The 20965-nt window shown below is 42.2% G+C and overlaps 2 protein-coding genes across 2 annotated transcripts; one reads left to right on the forward strand and one right to left on the reverse strand.

Annotated features, from left to right (window-relative positions):
* The first annotated feature begins 2879 nt into the window (after positions 1 to 2879).
* LOC138965942 (beta-1,3-galactosyl-O-glycosyl-glycoprotein beta-1,6-N-acetylglucosaminyltransferase 3-like) lies at positions 2880 to 9228 on the forward strand. Its single transcript, XM_070338024.1, has 6 exons — positions 2880 to 2934; positions 3542 to 3591; positions 4296 to 4574; positions 5057 to 5394; positions 5831 to 6060; positions 7810 to 9228. The coding sequence occupies exons 1-6, from the start codon at positions 2880 to 2882 to the stop codon at positions 8133 to 8135; spliced, it is 1278 nt and encodes a 425-aa protein (XP_070194125.1). The 3' UTR covers positions 8136 to 9228.
* A 162-nt stretch (positions 9229 to 9390) lies between these two features.
* Positions 9391 to 18749, reverse strand: LOC138966987 (proteasome assembly chaperone 3-like). Its single transcript, XM_070339407.1, has 4 exons — positions 18659 to 18749; positions 16231 to 16332; positions 11810 to 11896; positions 9391 to 10839 (listed from the first exon to the last, which is right to left on the reverse strand). Exons 1-4 carry the CDS (start codon positions 18707 to 18709, stop codon positions 10645 to 10647), a joined length of 435 nt encoding a protein of 144 aa, XP_070195508.1. The 5' UTR covers positions 18710 to 18749; the 3' UTR covers positions 9391 to 10644.
* Positions 18750 to 20965: the final 2216 nt, after the last annotated feature.

The raw sequence follows: 20965 nt of genomic DNA on the forward strand, positions 1-20965 counted from the left end.
ATCTATGGGACATCATTGTCTGATGTTCTTTGACGTGGTGGTGTCACAGTTCACACACGCCAATAGCCCTTTGTCGAAGATGAAGAAAACAGTTTTTCACTAGCACACAAAGCTTCAATACCAAGCCCCATGCAAGTATTTGCTAGCTCTTGCAGGGTGTACTTGCGCCTTCTGAGTGTGGGGTGTTCAATAGCTTTGCAAAGCTTCATGATTGTAGTGTCTGGCAGTTAGGGTAGCCTATTTTTGAGCTTTCAGGACGCAGAGGTTAACACATGCAGTGTCATTTTCTCATTGTGGTATGTCAACCCATTGCGAGAACATACTTTTGTGTATATAAAAAAAGGAGTATTTTTCGGTGTTGTAGAGTGTAACGAATTCTTAGTGTGGCAGTCAGTACGGTAATTCAACCGAGTGTTCAAAACTTCAAACAGTCAACCGAGACGGTAAATCGTCATAAGCATAAGCGATAGTGGCATGAAGCGATGTCAATGTCTAGAATTGCTTCATGATTACTAACATTCTCGTCCATTCGATCATCGTCGTCCCAACATTTGCTGTTCGTCATCCTGTCTTCATTATTTCTTCGACCTCAAGCTGAGCGTCTAACACTATAACTCATCGTCATCATATGTTCTAGAAACTGTGTTTTTCACCAGAAACTTTTGAAGAAGAATGACTTGTGTTCTCCCATTGTGGACATCTATTTATTAATTAACCTGTGGTAAATAGAGGATGTTGTAAATTTTGAACAATATATAGTTAGCTACTTATAAACGAAATTGTTCAAACTAAATTAACGCTGTTGTGTATTCTTTGGGCAAGAGAGTACAGTGTCAGCACAGAAAGAGATTGTGTGTATCTCAACCAAACGTTTATACCCTAGACCAATTGGTAAAATCGTCACACTGGGGGCTCGTCCGGGATAAATAACAGCATCTAATCCTTTACTTTTGGACAAACCCAGTCAAATTCTCTTCGAAATTTCTATCCACTGTGTTTGTTTGTCACTCATTGCTCATCATCATATAAAGTGTATATTTAGTTTGTGTTGTTATTCATTATTTTGTAGTATAGTCGTTTCAGTCGATATAGAAATATAACAGTTGATCAAGTGTTGGAAATTCATGACAACACTATAAATTGAATAATTGAATAAAGCACTTTAGAGTTTAGTTCCCCATTTTATTATGCTGTTCTAAATTCACGGTAAAGTTGCTGTGATCAAGAGCTAACACTATTGATCGAACCGTACAAATCCCTGTAGGCCAAATTTGTTAGCATACATTTTCTACAGCGGGTGGTTGGCGGGAGTCTGGCGCAAGTTTGCGAGGGCAAGATTGGCTTCGTCGGAAAAGCTGAGTGTCTGTGTTAGTGAAGTAGTTCTTTATAAGTTCCGTACTTCACGCGACTATTGTAGACAGATAGAATAAACAACAAGGTAGTTGGTGTATCATATCTCTACAGTAAAGGTGTTCTACCTGAGATACGTTGGGAATAACAATACTTGTCGTTCGACGTAAGAAGGATTAACACAAGATAGTCTGTAAAGATAGAATAAACAACAAGGTAGTTGGTTTATCATATATCTACAGTAAAGGTGTTCTACCTGAGATACGTTGGGAATAACAATACTTGTCGTTCGACGTAAGAAGGATTAACACAAGATAGTCTGTAAAATTATTGTGACTTTTACAGAAAGAATCGTATAACCCTATAGTGTTAGATATCGAAGATAGTAGATATAATTAGGTTGATTCGTGGAAATCGTACCGAACCGTGTACGTACGTTATTTGAGATAACGTGATCTTTGCGAGAAATTCATTGAACAGAATTCGATTATATTGGATAAATTTGGTTCGTGCATCAGTAGCACCACGAGATCCGTGGTCGGTGTTCGGTAATTTGTTTTATTTCCAAAGTTACCATTTTAAAATATTTCGTTTTCAACGGTTTGAATTTTCAAAGAGTAAAGGTGTTCTACCTGAGATACGTTGGGAATATAAACAATAGCTGTCGTTCGACGTAAGAAGGAATAACACAAGATAGTCTGTAAAATTATTGTTACTTTTACAGAAAGAATCGTATAACCCTATAGTGTTAGATATCGAAGATAGTAGATATAAATAGGTTGATTCGTGGAAATCGTACCGAACCGTGTACGTACGTTATTTGAGATAACGTGATCTTTGCGAGAAATTCATTGAACAGAATTCGATTATTTTGGATAAATTTGGTTCGTGCATCAGTAGCACCACGAGATCCGTGGTCGGTGTTCGGTAATTTGTTTTATTTCCAAAGTTACCATTTTTAAAATAATTCGTTTTCAACGGTCATCGTCATCATATGTTCTAGAAACTGTGTTTTTCACCAGAAACTTTTGAAGAAGAATGACTTGTGTTCTCCCATTGAGGACATCTATTTATTAATTAACCTGTGGTAAATAGAGGATGTTGTAAATTTTGAACAATATATAGTTAGCTACTTATAAACGAAATTGTTCAAACTAAATTAACGCTGTTGTGTATTCTTTGGGCAAGAGAGTACAGTGTCAGCACAGAAAGAGATTGTGTGTATCTCAACCAAACGTTTATACCCTAGACCAATTGGTAAAATCGTCACATAGAGCCTTAACAAAGACAAGGCGATTGCAGGAGTGTTCTACTAAATAAAATTAAAAAGCCGTAAACTCGGAAGAAAACAAAACCTACTGACATCTGGGCGTCGTTCAAAGGTGCTTAAAATCTACAAAAACACATGTGTCTCGATAATAAAGTGGACAATTAACATCCACTAGAATACCATGCTATCTTATGCTAAATTAAAGACGACTGTCGGCGCTTTAATTGTTGTCACCGTGTGTTTGCTGTTGGTGGAGATGATGCATGTGCATGATGTCAGTTTGGACGTTTACAGGGCTCTGCGCGCTTTCGCAGGTAAGTGTGCATTTAAAGTCCTCTGGTTTCATTTTATCTTTACTTTTTGTGAATCTGTTTGTCTAGCTATCTATTTCAGTCTCTCTCTCTCTCTCTCTCTCTCTCTCTCTCTCTCTCTCTCTCTCTCTCTCTCTCTCTCTCTCTCTCTCTCTCTCTCTCTTTCAGTCTTTCCGACTGTCTGTCTCCCTCTCTTCCTCCCTCTTTCTCTCCCCCCCCCTCTCTCCCTCCACTCCACCCACGACAAGCCGAACACAAGACATCATAGTGTGTGTGTGTGTGTGTGTGTGTGTGTGTGTGTGTGTGTGTGTGTGTGTGTGTGTGTGTGTGTGAAAATTATGTGTGTGTGTATGTATGTGTGTGTGTGTGTGTGTGTGTGTGTGTGTGTGTGTGTGACGTGTGAAAATTATGTTTGTGTGTATGTATGTGTGTGTGTGTGCGTGCGTGCGTGTATATGTTAGTGGTGTGTGTGTGTGTGTGTCCGTGCGTGTGCTAGTTAGTGTGTGTGTGTTTATAAATTCAATAGAGAATGATCGGTTTTACATGCCCCTGTTTGCGAGGCAGCCATTCCCACATGAGAAGTGAAAATGATACTGATTGTTGTTAACAGGTGAACGTCCAGACCACCTGGCAACACGCACTCAGCGAAATAAGACAAAGGTAGGCGAACAAGAGGTCACACTGTCTCTATTTAGTTTTCATTTTATGTTGCATATTTGCCATTTTTTAAATACTTCTGTTTGAATTTTTTGTTGTTGATTATTTGTTACATTCTGATCTGATTTATTCTTAGTGTCACCACAACGAATTTTGTCAGTCGTTTTTACGCATTCGCTGTAATTCGATCGTTTATTCTTTCTTTCCTTGGCGCTTTTCCCCCTTCAATTTTACAATTTCCTCTACTTTACCAAATGAGCCAGTAGTCTAAATGGTGATTCTTTCATAAGCGAAGTATTACGGGTTTGAATTTCTCATTAGTTTTAAATCAAAATGCCCTATGTTTATCTATATTCTTTATACATGACCCTGACTTAAAGTATAACTTGTGCTTCGACCAAACTCTAACCTGTCTTCCTTCTTTGGATGAACCAGAACTGACATGACCTGTCAGTCCCTCAGTGAATCCAGTTTAAACCGTGCTATGACCCAACTATAACCTGTCTTCTTTTTTCAGCTGAACCAGAACTTGGAACATGAGATGCCCCTAACTAGCCTGTAATCTGCTATGCACTTCCCTAGCCCAGGTCTTGCATTGCTTTTTTTCAAGATGGATGGCAAAACTGCCATGAAATGACTCTAACACAAATGTCATCTACGTAACCCGTCCCAAGCCCAACTCTAATTTACCTGGCTTTTTTTTCCAGATGGAGAGATTAGAGCGGTTCCTGTCAGAGAGAGCAGTACGCGCAGAAGGAGTGAACTGTAAGGGGGTGGTAGAAGGAGACACCAAATCGCTGGTACAAGCCAACCTAACGGAACGCACCCAACGGGCAACACCGGAATATGACGAGTACATACTGCGGGACGCTGGCACGTGCAGCTCCTTCCTACAACGTTATGGATTTCTCACAGACTCTCTCACTGACACGGAGAAAGCCTTTCCCCTCGCCTACAGTATCCTTGCTTACAGAGATGCCGCACAGGTAGGTTTTGAATTTGGGGGGCATGTGGCTTTTCCCTAACGCATGCTGAGACACACATATATATGGCGATATTTTTTATTCTATCTAAAAAGTTTAAACGTGTAAATTGAACGCTCAGAGCGAAGCTGTGTGGAAAAGAAAGCCACGAAAGTACTTACATCACACATATACAGAACAACACACGCAAGCACCCCCCCCCCACACACACACACACACATGACAGGCAGCACCAGTATATGGGCACACATGCGCATAATTAATATGAATAGCTAGCAACAGCACTGTCATTGTTGGGAACTATTATCTTTTGTAACAAACAACAACACCAACTCCCAGTCCCATCTTGTCGAACCCCCTCTCACACTGAAGAACATACATGTACCATGAAGGCGCAGTATCAGAATAAGCTACTAAGCACCTTTTTTATACTCGTGTTTTTACTCTATTTTTTATCCTTCATTTCTGTCCTTAAATCCCAACAGGTGGTGTTCATGCTGCGCACCATCTACCGCCCCCAGAACTCGTACTGTATTCACGTGGACAAGAAGTCACGCGGACCATTTCAGGACGCTATGAGGGCAGTGTCACGCTGCCTGCCCGGCGTGTTCATGGCGTCACGCCTTATTGACGTCGGCTGGGGTGGATTCAGTGTGCTGGAACCTGAGATTGTGTGCATGCAGGACTTGTGGAACCACAGTAAGACGTGGCGCTATTTCATCAACCTCACCGGGCAGGAGTTCCCACTCAAAACCAACTACGAGCTGGTGAAAATCCTCCGAACTTACAACGGGGCCAACGACATTCACGGCTTTATCCCCAAGTAAGTGTGTACGTGTGTATTGCGGATTTTGTAGTTTTGATTGCTTTACATATGAATTGAATTTTACTGCATCGCATCATTAAAACTTGATGTGACACGATCTTATGCAGCTACTCTTTCCAGTCACGAGGAAAGCGGTACCTACCGGCGCATCATTAAAATAAGGCTGCTTTGCTCTATCAGAAAGTACTTTGGCTTTCACCATGTTATTTTTTTCTAGGAAGGTGAGTCATTTGAGCAATATGATTTTTTTCTTCAAAACTGAGTGAATCGCTTGAGCGCTGCCTCCTCTCATCTTGCACTACACAGCCAATCTTTCCTGCAGAGGCATAGCCTATACCAAACCTTCCCGATATATTACGAGTGTTTTTCGGTTTTATCGTGTCACGTACGGTGGTGAGTCGCTCAAGCACTGACTCTAGCCGTCTTGTTGCAGTGGAGCTTTTCAACGACGATGGAGGCACCTGTTACCAGCCCCTCACAACGTGACGGTGTATGCAGGGGCCGTGCAAGTGACTGTCAGCAGGGCCTTCGTGGACTTCCTTCTGCACGACAGAGTGGCCCAGGACTTTCTCAACTGGACCAGCAGAACCCGCCAACCCGATGAGAACTACTTCGGCACCCTCAACTACAACGCCCAGCTGAGACCGCCTGGCGGATACAGAGGTATTAGGATACTGACTGTAATTTGGTTTTTGGTTTGGATTTTGACAGTTTGGGGGTCCTTATGGCACCAAGGACCTCGATCTGACTGCCCCCTTTGTGAACAGCACGGGGCAACGGATAAATAGACACAACTATCATCGAACGCTGAAAAACGTATATATGTATTATATTATGTGAATTAATTGTTTTGTCAATAACACACGTTCCAACAACCTACCTTTCTTGTTTTTTGATTCTGAATTTTGGAACGTGGCAGTCTCTTTGTTTTTGGATTTGGAGAACTTAGAAGAAGACAGTTTGGAGAAAATTTGACACTTGCAAAATAAGAAATCAAATGATCAACAAAACCGGCCCACTCTGTGCAGAAAGCAGTCAGGCTGTTCATTTGTGGAAGGTGTCCAAGCGGAGGGAATTAGGGTCCTAGCCCGTGTGAAAGCCTGGCCAGATCTAAGACACTCAGCAGATTTGGCAGGAAGGACATAATTGTGACCCTCCACCACGAAATGAGTCGCATGTCACCTCGCGCGGTTCTGCGCTAGGCTTAATAATATAAGTCCGGGGAGTGTCTGGTAACAGTGTGAGGCTCACCTTAGTCACAGGCTTATAACTCAAACAGTTCTTGCTCTTTTCTAAAACGGGTTTCACCACTGGATAGAGCATAAAAAAACTCTTTAGGAAAATGTACAAATATGAAAATCATGCAAAGGTGACATGCGACTCATTCCGTGGTGGAGGGTCACAATTATATCCGACGTACACAATAATTAATCTTTCTACGCGCCTGCTGAATTTCCCGTTTCAACAAAAATAATAAGGGGAAATAATGATGTGCTGGTTATCGTTGACTTACTGCTCAGTCGATGAGGAGGGGCGGGGGAGGAGACGAGGTGGGGGGGGGGGGGGGGTAATAATTAGCTTAAAGGCAAATCCTTCCCGTGTTTGACCCACCATCTCAGTCGTATACCTGGGATAAGACCATTCGTCCACTCGGACGCATAGCAAAAATCAACATCCTGACTGCTTCGCTCTTCAGCGTTAGAATTTGTTTCAATGAATTAGTTTATTTTAGAGATGAGGGGGGCGATGCTTTACCACGTGCACCGGGAATGGGCTTTTTGGACGTAACGTGCATGGGAATGGAGACATTCTCGTAGCGTGCACCGCCGGTGCCGCACAGAGGTCCGGCGTGCACCGTGCACATGATGGAGCTTTTTCGTAACGCGTGCACAGTGGATCACCGTGCATGCCACTTTTGGCCTCAACGTGCACGTGCACAGACACCCCCATGGTGACCCTCAGAGATTACCACCAGTGTCCGAAAACGGAATGTCTAAAATGATTTTGTTTAAACAGTTCTCACTCTGCACATGAAGCAGTCAGGATATTGATTTTACTCGTATGTGGCCAAGTAGAGGTGTGGCCTTACCCCATGTTTATTAAAGCCTCTGCAAATCTGAGAGTGAGCTGAACTCTTTTCATGGGAAGGAATGTGCTTTTAACATAACATAGAGCTGAGTATGAGATACGGTGGAACCCCCCTTGTAAGACCCCCCAATTTAACACTTCCTCCCTTTTAAGACCTTGTCTTTTGGCATTTATTTTTTCATAAGCCCTGTCAATTTAACCCCATTTTAAGACTCCCTCCTTTATAAGACCTGATTTTCTCAGACTGATCTTTGGAGGTCTTAAAAGGGGGGTTCCACTGTACCCAATCGCTCACCAACTGATCCAACAACACTCTGTTTGCAGGAAGCTTGGCCATGAAGCCTCCGCTGAGCCAAATCAAACCGTACCTGACCAGGTTAAAGAACTGGGTGCAGACCAGCGGTCATCCCTGCCCTGGACACATGGTTCGCCGACAACTCTGCATCTTCTCCGTCCTCGATGTCCCCTGGCTCAGCACACGGCCACATCTGTTCGCCAACAAATTCTACTACGACTACAGCCGGCTTGCGCTCGGTTGTTTAGCCGAGGACCTTTTTAACCGTACTCGTGATCAAACGCTGGGAAGGCGAGATTTTGACGTGTCCTACTACGAAAACCTGCCGTATATCAAAGATAAAATGACATTTTGAATGTACATGATTATCAGTTTGGGTGGTGTGTGTTTGTGTGTGTGTGTGTCAAGTGTGTGTGTGTGAAGTGTGTGTCAAGTGTACGTGTGTGTGTGTGTGCGTGCGTGCGTGTGTGTGTGTATGTGTATGTAACAGAATGCTGTCAGCTATCTTTGCGCTCATTGACAAATGCTTTATACGTAGAGGCTTAACTACGTTTTGCGATTGCTTTCAAGTTAATCATCTAAGTACATTTATGAGAGTGAGTGAAAATGTGTGTGCGTACGTGCGGTGCGCGCGTGTGTGTCTGTGTGTGCGCACATACGAACAGGTATATCCGTGCAGTTCAAACAGTGTTTATATACCTCAAGTTCGTGCATATCCATCTGTTTGAATACCTTTGTTTCAAGGCACACTCCTTACGGTTCACCATCTCAGATCCGGCTACGCTTTTACATGGGATAAGAACATTCCTCCACTTTTTCACCTTCCAAAATTCAATACCTTGACTGCTTGCTGTGGCGAGTTGGAACTTTTTGATGAATTAACACCCATGATGTTGATTTTTGGTATGTGACCACGTGGAGGGATGATCTTATTACACGTAAAAACACGGCCAGATCTGACATGATGAGCCAAACTTCTTCTTCTTCTTCTTGTCGATCACTCAGATGGAAACGCCGGTTCTCCGCGCAAATGTTGCCATGCGCTGTAGGTCGTCCAGACTGCCATAGAGCTTCCCTTGCACCGTGGTCGCCTCCGCCCAGATCTGGCTCCTGAGGCCATCGTGTAGTGGGCAAGTCTGCAGCAGGTGTTCCGTTGTCATGCTGCCTGTTTGACAAGGGCACTGGTCTGACTGGCCAATTATGAGCCAAACTGATTTCATGAGAAAGAGTGTGCCTTTGATATGGAAGTATTAATGCAAATGTACAGTGTGAAACCCCCTTTTCCATGAGGGTGACAAAGTAATGATACTGTGTATTTTATCAGCACGAATAAACAATCAGTTAGCAAAGTTGGGGTTTAGGTCGGAGCAGGGGTTATACTGCTGAGGCTGATTAGTAACATAACATTCTCAACTCATGTTTGAGAAATAAATGTTTGTTTCTGATTACTTTTTAGGCTTTGACATTGTTGCCTGAATGGTTTTGCAGAGATCACAACATGGCTAACTTTTGAAGCACAAATGTTGAATGTGCGCTCTCACACCCACACACACATTCACATTCACAGACACACTCACAACATAGCTACATAAAAAAATTAAAAGAAAGGAAATACTTCCATTGGTTTATTGAATCTTAGACATGATTTCTTATCAATACTATATTATAGTATGATGTGTTTTTAAACTCCCCTTCAAGATCCCCTTTCTGTTTGCATGAATACATTCTCCATATATCTGTAGTAATTTTGGTTTTGTTTTCTTTTTTATCCCTGACGCATGAGCATGCGCGTGATGTTCCCTTTCAGTGGCTTCATTCAGGGCTTTGCTTGATGCAACTCCGTTTAATATTCTGACAGAACTAACTCTGTCTGCATGCTGAGTAACGAGCATCAGATGTTTTGTGTGGGGAATACATTTCAAGTATGCTGTGCAATATCATTGGACAGGCAATGTCAAATCTGGAAGTCTTTGCACATTTCTCACACCCTCATTTGTGTTCAAATCCAATATCAGAGCTGGTCGTTGCATAAGCCACTAGGTTATGACCGTTTCAGCTACACTGTTCAACTGTGTGCTGCCTTTAGAAGAAGCAATATTTGCATGATAATCACTGATATTCTGCCACCAAGTACATGCCATCTTGAATTCTAAAGTAGTGAAAACACAGTCACTAAGTTGCTGACTTACTGTTACAAATGTATTTCACCCTGAATCACTTGCTTAACTTACTGGCTCATTTGTACTCTGCATTACTCAATTTTCCTTTTGGAGACTCCAACAAGACAAAATCTCGCCAAGCGCATTTTGAGCTCTGCGCATTGCCTGCTGGGACAGTTTTTGTAACAAATACATGAAGGTTGCAGCCATAAAGTATGTTGCTGAGGTAACGGTTTGGCCTTTCCTTCATCCAACATCGATTCTGCTTACAGGATTCTACGTTTTAAAACTTAGAACAGATGTGAGAGAAGACACATGCTTTGTCTGGTGCAGCACAGCATCCCGACCCCAGCAGCAAAACTGTCAACCAATCGTGCATGTGCACAAACATCTCTGAACGGTTGTACAGCAGAAGGAAAGTAGCTTGCATTGCTTGACCAAATCTTCTTCACAGGTTAATCTGCGAGAGTTGCGGTCCATTCAGATGATGCAGGATTCAGCAGACTCCAGGGGTCATGTGTACGAGAAATTGATCAACTTGGTGGTAACCAAGCGCTTAGTCGGACTGGTAGAAATTGAGATTTGTTGCAGATTACGCGCTCTGGGGTCACAACCATTTGAGCATTTTCTTGAGCACACCAACCAAGACGACCTGAGCCTTGAAGTATTAGTTGCACTCCAGCCCGCTGCACGCCCAGTCCCGTATCACCTGACCAACACCTCTTCACTGATTGGCTGAGCAGAGTTACCTCCCTGTGCCCTCGCCACACAGGACTGGATGGCAGGCAAGAGGGGAAAGACGGCCTCGCGACTCGTATCCTTGAGAGACAGAGCCAGCAGCACGGGTTTGGAGGGCTTGAGAGAGGCTGCGATGCGACGAGATATCACATGTACTAGCGGCTGTGGACAGATTGATGGGTTTAATTTAGGTTAAAAATTATTGCTGATGACACTTGTAGTAGCGGTATACATTTTAGAAAATGCTACACCGAAACGTCATCTGCTACGCTGAAAATTCTAAAATAAGGTAAATTGCCACCCTTGAAGTTTCACAAGGGTTGGCAGGCCTGTGAAAGCATACACTGACACAGTTTCTATACAGACTGATTGAATTCATCATAATACTACAGGCCAGTTCAACAATGAACTTCAACATTGCATAATTGTATACCCCCCCCCCCCCCCCCCTTTTAAGACCCCTCAATTTAAGACTTCCTCCCTTTTAAGACCCTTTTTTCTCAGACTTTCTGTTCATAACCGCTGTAAATTCACCCCCATTTTAAGACTCCCTCCTTTTGAAAACCTGATTTTCTTAGATTTTTGGAGGTCTTAAAAGGGGGGTCCCACTGTACAACAAACACCCCTTCTGCTGATAGATGATTGTTTGAATGATGCTAATCATGACAACAAGAATGACAATGATTATAAATATGGTGTGAAAGGAGGAAACAGACACTGTCAAACATTGTCAGTGCATGGTTCATTATACCCTTGTCACACAGCGCTACGTCCTAACAACGACCATGCCAATCACGCCAATCTGAAAAACTATCAAATCGGGGTATATCGCCGTCACAATCCAGCACATGGCAAATAAAATTAAAAAACTTCACGACTGTACTGCTCCACGACCCGGCTACGCTTGTTTTGTGCAGTTCAAAATAAGCGTAGGGATCGAGAGCGTGCAGCTTCCCGACCTAGCAGATCCCACCCCAACCAAACCACGCTCATGGAGATCCTCCCACATTTGGCCCACGTTCGACCAAGCTCTTGGACACTTTTCCAGCGCAGTAGAAGTGGCGTCTGTGTGACTGGGGTATTAGATTTACATAGGAGTGAACAGAGTGACCAGACACACACGTACACTGACCTCATCATTGCCAAAGAGTACCTTGGCGGTCAGCACGGGGGTTGTTCCCTCCATATCATCCACCACCGTCTCTGGTTTGACTTGAACCTGAAGTGAAAGAGAGAATGCTTCATGTCCTACAGGCTCAATATTTCGCCTCTTAAGGACCAGATATGGGTTATATGATTATTCGAGTTTAACGCCCTCATGGCTTTTGATGAGATACACAAGTGTATGCGTGTTTAGGTGGTATCAGCCATCTGCACTAATGGCAGAATGACCGAGATCTTTTACGAGCCATTGTGGTGACATGGGGGTGGAACATATGGCTTCCGTCTCTGGGTCTGCACATAAAGTTGACTTGTGTACATCCTGGCCCGAATTTGAATCTGCAACCTTGGGATCACAAGTCCAGTGCTCTACCAACTGATCAAGCTACCACCGAACCTGAAGTGTAGATATGCGCAGGGGGACATCGCATTAAACAATTATAACCGACATTTTGCTGGTCGACTGACAAGCAGTTTGGCGCTACACAAGTACCTAAAACAAACTGATAACGTTGACAGGAGTATTCTTTCAAAAAAGACAAACATTAGTTTCCATATAGTGAATTCTCCAGGACAGCGCTAGTCTTGCCCAGACGAAGCTGACTCATGTCAGAAAATGGTGTCGCCAAAAATGATGTTTTACCGCGTGCGGTTGAAACTCACATGACAGTGGAGTAACAAACATGAACAATTTTCTCAAATGTATCTCTCTGACAAATAACAAACAAAAGAGTGTCAGGTGTTATCAGCAGAAGCACATAGTTAGTTCTTAACTAAGCTTTGAATAACCACACCTTCACTGGCAACCTTTTCCAGAGAATGACCCAGATGTGCTTGTGAAGAAAAGTAGACTAGGAATTTGTCTCCTCATATTTTTTTTCCACTGAGCGTACTGAGCGTATTGTAGACAATTAAACGTACAAATACGATACGTCAAAATTGTATGAGTTCCCAGGTCTGATATACTTCGATCTTTTCTTAACCTTTGCCGGATGCCGCTTTTGACTACACACTCCCGACGATGCGGGTTTGTCTGAACCCATACATTTGAAAGAGGGTTTTTACCGTTTATTCCTCTAACGACGATGCGGGTTTGTCTGAACCCATACATTTGAAAGAGGGTTTTTATCGTTTATTTCTCTAACGACGGGGTGGGTTCAGGGAAACCCACAGCGCTACTTCAGTGGTTGCATCGAGTTTCTCCCTTCACCGACCTCTTGCAGGGGAGGGAGAGGGGGAGGGAGAGGGGGAGGGAGAGACTGAGAGAGACTGAGAGACTAAGAAAGAGAGAGAGAGAGAGAGAGAGACTAAGAAAGAGAGAGAGAGAGAGAGACTAAGAAAGAGAGAGAGAGAGAGACTAAGAAAGAGAGAGAGAGACTAAGAAAGAGAGAGAGAGAGACTAAGAAAGAGAGAGAGAGAGTCTAAGAAAGAGAGTGAGAGACTAAGAAAGAGAGAGAGAGAGACTAAGAAAGAGAGAGAGGGAGACTAAGAAAGAGAGAGAGAGACTAAGAAAGAGAGAGAGACTAAGAAAGAGAGAGAGAGAGAGAGAGACCAAGAAAGAGAGAGAGACTAAGAAAGAGAGAGAGAGACTAAGAAAGAGAGAGAGACTAAGAAAGAGAGAGAGAGAGAGACTAAGAAAGAGAGAGAGATACTAAGAAAGAGAGAGAGAGACTAAGAAAGATAGAGAGAGAGAGACAAATAAAGAGAGAGAGAGAGACAAATAAAGAGAGAGAGAGACTAAGAAAGAGAGAGAGAGAGACTAAGAAAGAGAGAGAGAGAGACTAAGAAAGAGAGAGAGACTAAGAAAGAGAGAGAGGGAGACTAAGAAAGAGAGAGAGACTAAGAAAGAGAGAGAGAGACAAAGAAAGAGAGAGAGAGAGACTAAGAAAGAGAGAGAGAGAGACTAAGAAAGAGAGAGAGAGAGACTAAGAAAGAGAGAGACTAAGAAAGAGAGAGAGAGACTAAAAAAGAGAGAGAGAGACTAAGAAAGAGAGAGAGAGAGACTAAGAGAGAGAAAGAGAAACTAAGAAAGAGAGAGAGACTAAGAGAGAGAGAGAGAGAGACTAAGAAAGATAGAGAGAGAGACTAAGAGAGAGAGAGAGAGAGAGAGACTAAGAAAGAGAGAGAGAGAGACTAAGAAAAAGAGAGAGAGACTAAAAAAGAGAGAGAGAGACTAAGAAAGAGAGAGAGAGAGACTAAGGGAGAGAAAGAGAGACTAAGAAAGAGAGAGAGACTAAAAGAGAGAGAGAGAGACTAAGAAAGAGAGAGAGACTAAGAGAGAGAGAGAGACTAAGAAAGAGAGAGAGATACTAAGAAAGAGAGAGAGAGACTAAGAAAGAGAGAGAGAGAGACTAAGAAAGAGAGAGAGAGACTAAGAAAGAGAGAGAGAAAGACTAAGAAAGAGAGAGAGACTAAGAAAGAGAGAGAGAGAGATTAAGAAAGAGAGAGAGAGAGAGAGACTAAGAAAGAGAGAGAGAGAGACTAAGAAAGAGAGAGAGAGAGAGAGACTAAGAAAGAGAGAGAGAGACTAAGAAAGAGAGAGAGAGACTAAGAAAGAGCTAGAGAGATAGAGAGACTAATAAAGAGAGAGAGAGACTAAGAAAGAGAGAGAGAGACTAAGAAAGAGAGAGAGAGAGAGACTAAAAAAGAGAGAGAGAGATTAAGAAAGAGAGAGAGAGAGAGACTAAGAAAGAGAGAGAGAAAGAGAGACTAAGAAAGAGAGAGAGACTAAGAGAGAGAGAGAGACTAAGAAAGAGAGAGAGAGAGACTAAGAGAGAGAGAGAGAGAGACTAAGAAAGAGAGAGAGAGAGACTAAGAAAGAGAGAGAGAGAGACTAAGAAAGAGAGAGAGAGACTAAGAAAGAGAGAGAGCGAGAGACTAAGAAAAAGAGAGAGAGACTAAGAGAGAGAGAGAGACTAAGAAAGAGAGAGAGAGAGAGACTAAGAAAGAGAGAGAGAGAGAGAGACTAAGAAAGAGAGACAGAGAGAGAGACTAAGAGAGAGAGACAGAGAGAGAGACTAAGAGAGAGAGACAGAGAGAGAGACAGAGAGAGAGACAGACAGAGAGAGAGACAGACAGAGAGAGAGAGAGACAGAGACAGACAGTCAGATAGACAGACAGTCAGAGAGACGGATAGACGGATAGACAGACAGACAGACAGACAGAGCAACTGACAACAGACATACAGACAGAGAGATACGGACAGACAAACAGAGAGACAGACAGTCTCTTGGAGACAAACAGGCAGACAGACACTGTTCCGCCGCTTTGGTAATTATGGGTGTAGCAGAACCCGCGCCGTCGGCAGAGGGATAGTTACAATCACTACTACTCTTTAAAAGTATGGGTATGTGTGAACCCGCGCCATCGGTAGTGTTTATGTAAATTATCATAATCAATTAATTCTGATGTTTTGTCATGTACACACTAAAAATTTGCAGACAGAGAGCAAATTAGGTGTGTGAGAGATACTTAAAATTTCAAAACGATACCTTTAATGGTTCCAGAGTTACAATGATTTTAGTGTGTCTCTGGGTACAGGTGAACCCAGGAAGCACGGCAAAGGTTAAAGGCACAATGCGCCTCCCGTAAACCATCACAAATACTGTCAGGCTTTTACACACAGTACAAACACCCTTCCATTTGAACGCTCACCAAACGGAAACATCCTAGGTGCCCTACGTAAAGAGCGAGCAATTTTCAAAGAATTAATTTTGCGGATTGTGTCAGAGACAATCGGACCGTGGTGCGTTTTGGCGCTAGACCTAACTTTTAAAATCTAAATAATAAATTGACAGCTTGTTACACAAACATTCTTAAATCATAAAAGAATTCTTTTTTCATCAAGACAAGATCAGTACAATTCGAAGTTTTGAAAGTTTGAAAAAAGAAAAGCCCGGAAGCAAGGTCACGCAAGGTCGTGGTTCTCATAGCAGACGACGGTTTATACCTATCGCCAGTTCCTCTGAACAGTCAAAAGCCATCGCTAGAGTCCTTGTGAACCACAGCCGTTTGTTTTGTGCATAGTCAGATGTACTTAATAACTTGCTATTGCAGATAAGCTCACAGCGAGTCGCATTCAAATTACTAACTGACGACTACATTGTGAAAAAGGGAAACTTGATCACACGGGTTCACAATGGCTCAGGGGTAAGATAAACCACGCAAAAATAAATTCTTTGAAAATTGCTCGCTCTTTATGGAGGGCACCTAGGATGTTCCCGTTTGGTGAGCGTTCAAATGGAAGGGTGTTTGTACTGTGTGTAAAAGCCTGACAGTATCTGTGATGGTTTACGGGAGGCTTACTGTGCCTTTAAGATACCGATTGATATGGCCTTGTTATGGGAAACAGACATTTGTTCGATATCTTGTGCTTAAAAATGTCATACGAACCAGAGTTCCCAGCTTGCAGAACTGTGTAACAATGACATACAGCTGATCTGTGAACACACTGCAGTGAATGTCAGTGCGCTGCCCTTTCACATTCACCGCCACCTGTTAGTACAAAGCAGGCATAATTGATCATTGCTTGGCTTCTGGTACGCACGCCAGTAGTAAGAAATAACACGTGAAATTGCACTGTATAGAGAGATATAATGAGAGAGAGAACATTTGAGAGATCTAGAATGAGACAATGAATGAGAGAGAGAGAGAGAGAGAGAGAGAGAGAGAGAGAGAGAGAGAGAGAGAGAGAGAGAGAGAGAGAGAATTAAGAGACAGAAGAGAAGATATAAGATAAATGTCCCTCCCTTCCATAATATGGATGATCGAGCTGAGGTAATTTAATTATATTCACAGGATCAAATTTGTTCAACCAACATTCTTTATTTAAACTTGGAAATTGGCTTCATCCTAAAATCATTCAAGGGACGTAACCACTCGGGGCACGTGTCGGGCGCAAAGTAAGAATCCGGGGCAGAGTTGGAACAATTCTCTGACAGTCAGCGCATGCAGCTAGCTAGTTGCTGTTGCACGGTCTTGATCTATTTTGAACACAATTCTTTTTTTTAGAGTATAGTGTTAGTTTTTTACGACAGGCTGAAATCATCTTTAATTTGAATCAAAATTTTGCAACAATCAATCACATCATGTCACACGCTTTCCTTCTTTACCACTACTAAAGCAAACATGTGCAAGATTGTATGTTACACGCTTTGGAGCATGGCAAGAACGGATTCAAACTCGAAATCGTCCCTCCAAAAGCCCCAAAATGCACACACGACTTTCATTTCTCCTGCTATTATCGTTTCTTCTCTTTACACATTCTTCAACGCTGAGAATACTGAAAACGGCATTCCAGACAACAGTACTGTTTCAATACGCGAATTTAGCTGCCCTTGGAAAGTGGCTCACTCACGAGGTCTGTTAGTCTGAATCTAGAAGGACAGAGTTGTGAACATAGATGACAAAGATCCCGAAAAGAACAAACATTTCGTGGATACAGACACAGAAAGACGTCATGAAGAATGCGATGCTTCAAAAGATACAGACTGTGACGATGACTGTGACGTCATTCACATAAACCTAGACGTCATTCATAGTTGTTCGGTCACTTCTGTCAAAAAGTAGATCTCTCCACAATGGCTGCTCCAGTGTTTAGTTTTGTCAAGCGTGAGTACGCAAAATGTGTTTGTTCTCTCCTCTGTTGAAGCTGTGAGACATAAATGCTATTCAGACTTGGTCGTGTGACAGATTTTCTTCCACTCTCGATTAGCTGATGTCTAACTGAGCCTGACGGCTTCGTTAGACAATCAACGTAATCTCGTGTGGAAGAAAACGTCTGTCACACGACCAAGTCTGAATAGCAGGTAATGATAGCACACAGACTTTCACATTACGTTTCATGAACCTAGATTACAATGCAGTGACAAGAGCCTAGGCTCAGTCAGTAAAGGGAAGTAATGTTGTATCTGCATTCCAGAGACTGTGTGAGTTTAATATATAATCAATTAAGACTGAATAAAAATCATTACAATCGATAGTTACCAGTGAGAAGTTATATCGGAACACTTATGTTGTGTTGTTTTTTTTGTTGTAAAATGTAAGATCTGAAACCGTGACGTTAAAAATTACGTCTAATTGGTGCGTTTTGGTCGAGTGGGATGTGACGATCTGCGTCGGTTGGTTGGTTTGGTGCGTTATACAATGCATCTGCATTTTCAAGACTAAGCATTGATCATTTTAAAACGCAAGGATCATCATATGCCAACATGACTTGTATCATTTTACATCGCATTCTAAGAAAGAGCAGAATTCTTACTATTCTTTCTAGAATCGCGTAGCGCAAAGTTGGAATTCCTACAATGGTGGCCATTGTAGGAATTCCAACAAAGCGCAGGTCATTTCCAGAAAAGCGCAGGTCATTTCCAGAAAAGCGCCGATGACGAGATGGGTCGCAACAGCACGTTTTGGAAGAAATCGATGTTTTGGGTGAAATATTTCCTTCGCTTGCAAGAAACTGCCATGCCTTTCTCCCTTAAATAAGTGTACTTCTTTAATTTGACCTGGAAACCATATTTAATTTAATCTGGAAACCATATTTCATTTTCAGTCTCGCGTATATATATATATATATCGAATCGGAAATCTGAAAGCAGCGAAAATGTGAACGCACTACATAGGACACACACACTTTATTAATACAAAAATTTATTTTGAATACTTAAACACATACAAACGAGGATGCCTCGATCGTCGCACAGACTGTTTTAAAGTGTGTATGCGTGTGTGTGTTTGTGCACGTGTGTGTATGTGTGTGTGTGTGTGTGTGTGTGTGTGTTTATTTTAAACAACTTTGTTTGCGAAGTAGTTGAAAGTTCACCTGTGCAGATGACACTGGCGATTTCGAAGTGCTTGACACGGGAGCGGCCATATTGAGAAGGGAGGTAAGTCTAATACCAATACAAGAGTTACGTACCTTATTATGCGCACGGTCTGACGAATTACTGCGCGATCACGCGCGATCTGAAACTAAAGCATTCACATGCAATATTTTTGTTGTTCTAGTTTCTTCACAGTCTTTTCTCACGTTGTACTAGGTTTTAAGTCATAGAAAAGAAAAATAAGGGATTTATGATGCATTTTCGCAGCAAACCGGAGCGAAAGTGAAAAGAACCGGATCATATGTTTATCATCCAACCACTCAGTGATGATCAGTGTCCGACCACAGGCGGAAGGTATCGTCCACTGGACTACTACTATCCACGGACTCTCATGTACGTCCGTGTACTATCACAGAAACTGTCTGTGATAGTAGTAGTCCAGTGGACGATACCTTCCGCCTGTGGTCCGACTCAGTTTTGCCGTTTTAGAGGGCCGGCTACGCGCGACCACAAACGGCGGCCGCTAACATATATGAGCATTCATATGGACAGTTTTTTGTGTTCTAGTATCTTCACAGTACTTTCTCACGTTGTACCATGTTTTAAGTCATACAAATAAAAAATGACGGAGTCATGATGCATTTTCGAAAAGCCTGCGAGCGAAAGAAAAAAGCACCGAATTTCTGTCACATCCGCCCATGTCCGACTTGTTTTTAGACCACGCGCGACCACGTACTGAAGGCATTTACATGCAATATTTTTGTTTTTCAATCAGCTTCAGGCTTTTTCTCACATTGTACCAGGTTTTAAATCATATATAGAAATGAAAAATGAGGGAGTTATGACGCATTTTCGAAGCGAGCGAGCGAAAGTGAAAACTGAGAGCCACTGAGACTGATTTCTAAGCACATCCAACCATGTACGACTCAGTTTATCTTTTAAGACCACGCGAGACCTCAAACTAAAGCGTTTACATGAGAAGAAAAAAAAGTTTGGTCATTATAATTAATGCTTATGCCCTTGCATCGATGTCAAGTTACGAGCTAGACTATAGGCTTACTTATGCTGATGGGGTCTATGTCGACCAAGAATTTGATGTTTTTCAATCTTTTTTGATATTTCTTAGAAATTCGAGTATGGTTTGCAAGTCAGTTTTATTGAAAAACTCCACCCTGTGGGATTCCCTGTACTGATACAGGGAATCCCCTCCAGGAACTCCACCTACAGGGAATCCCACTCTTTTGGTCGACACCCCATCAGCTTATGATTTTGATCCCGGCGTCAATGGCGGATGTGGCCCAAAATTTGAACTTACAGTTTTACTGTCTCTGCCCTGTAGCCTTTTTAGAATTTTTAGTAATAAAATCGTGTCAAACTGAATATGATTATCATCTTTCGTCAGTCTTCTCGTGCACAAGAAATGGAAGCTGACAGTGGCCCAACTGACTTCACGATTTGCGATGATTATATTAAGACCTGCAACTCACGGTCCGTGTGCCACGGTTGTGGCTCGCACTGTAGCCTATATAGCCGTTTGGCTCATAACCATTACACGCGTAATAAAACATAAATACACGTGTAATAAATAATTGATACACGTGTAATAAATGATTAATGCACGTGTAATAATCATTTTTACGCGTGTAATAAATAATTCATACACGTGTAAGAAATGATTAAATACGCGTGTAATAAATATTTCATGCGCGTGTAAGAAATGATTAAATACGCGTGTAATAAATATTTCACAGAGTCATGCGCGTGTAAGAAATGATTAAATACACGTGCAGGAAATAGTTTATACGCGTGTAAGAAATGATTAAATACACGTGTAGGAAATTATTTAAATACACGTGTATTTAATCATTACATACACCCGTAATAAACTTAAAACTTGAATCGGAAAATATACGACATGCAAAGCAACAACTCTCGTCTATTCTACTTCCGGTTCGCGCGCACAACAACCGACTTCATCTGATAAAACAAGTAACTTACCTTTCCAATGCTGTGCGAGCCTGGGCAAAGGCGTTAAATTGTTCTCGCAAACCTTCTAAGGTGACATTGACGTTTGCCGCTTCCGCCATCTTGAGCTGTAAGCGTGCAAAGCGAGGCGATGAAGACGCATAGAGTGTTTTTCATGTGGATTCCCAGTCCGAGTTTTTAAGTCGCTTAACCACGTGACTCCTGCATTTTTAACGCTTGTATGAAATATTTATTACACGCGTATTTATTCATTTCTTACGCGTGTATGAAAAAATGTATTACACGTGTATTTAATCATGTCTTACACGTGTACGAAATGA

Source organism: Littorina saxatilis, linkage group LG5 (assembly GCF_037325665.1).
Source record: "Littorina saxatilis isolate snail1 linkage group LG5, US_GU_Lsax_2.0, whole genome shotgun sequence".
Classification (NCBI taxonomy): domain Eukaryota; kingdom Metazoa; phylum Mollusca; class Gastropoda; order Littorinimorpha; family Littorinidae; genus Littorina; species Littorina saxatilis.

What these genes read in the sequence shown, in the direction of transcription:
- LOC138965942 (XM_070338024.1), top strand. Translation starts at nt 2,880, where the DNA reads ATGCATGTGCATGATGTCAGTTTGGACGTTTACAGGGCTCTGCGCGCT. An exon ending in CTCAGCGAAATAAGACAAAG is followed by an intron (nt 3,592 to 4,295) that starts GTAGGCGAACAA and finishes TTTTTTTTCCAG; the next exon opens with ATGGAGAGATTAGAGCGGTT. An exon ending in CTTACAGAGATGCCGCACAG is followed by an intron (nt 4,575 to 5,056) that starts GTAGGTTTTGAA and finishes AAATCCCAACAG; the next exon opens with GTGGTGTTCATGCTGCGCAC.
- LOC138966987 (XM_070339407.1), bottom strand. Translation starts at nt 18,709, where the DNA reads ATGGCCGCTCCCGTGTCAAGCACTTCGAAATCGCCAGTGTCATCTGCA. An exon ending in CGCCAGTGTCATCTGCACAG is followed by an intron (nt 16,333 to 18,658) that starts GTGAACTTTCAA and finishes TTGTACTAACAG; the next exon opens with GTGGCGGTGAATGTGAAAGG. An exon ending in TACTCTTTGGCAATGATGAG is followed by an intron (nt 10,840 to 11,809) that starts GTCAGTGTACGT and finishes ATCTGTCCACAG; the next exon opens with CCGCTAGTACATGTGATATC.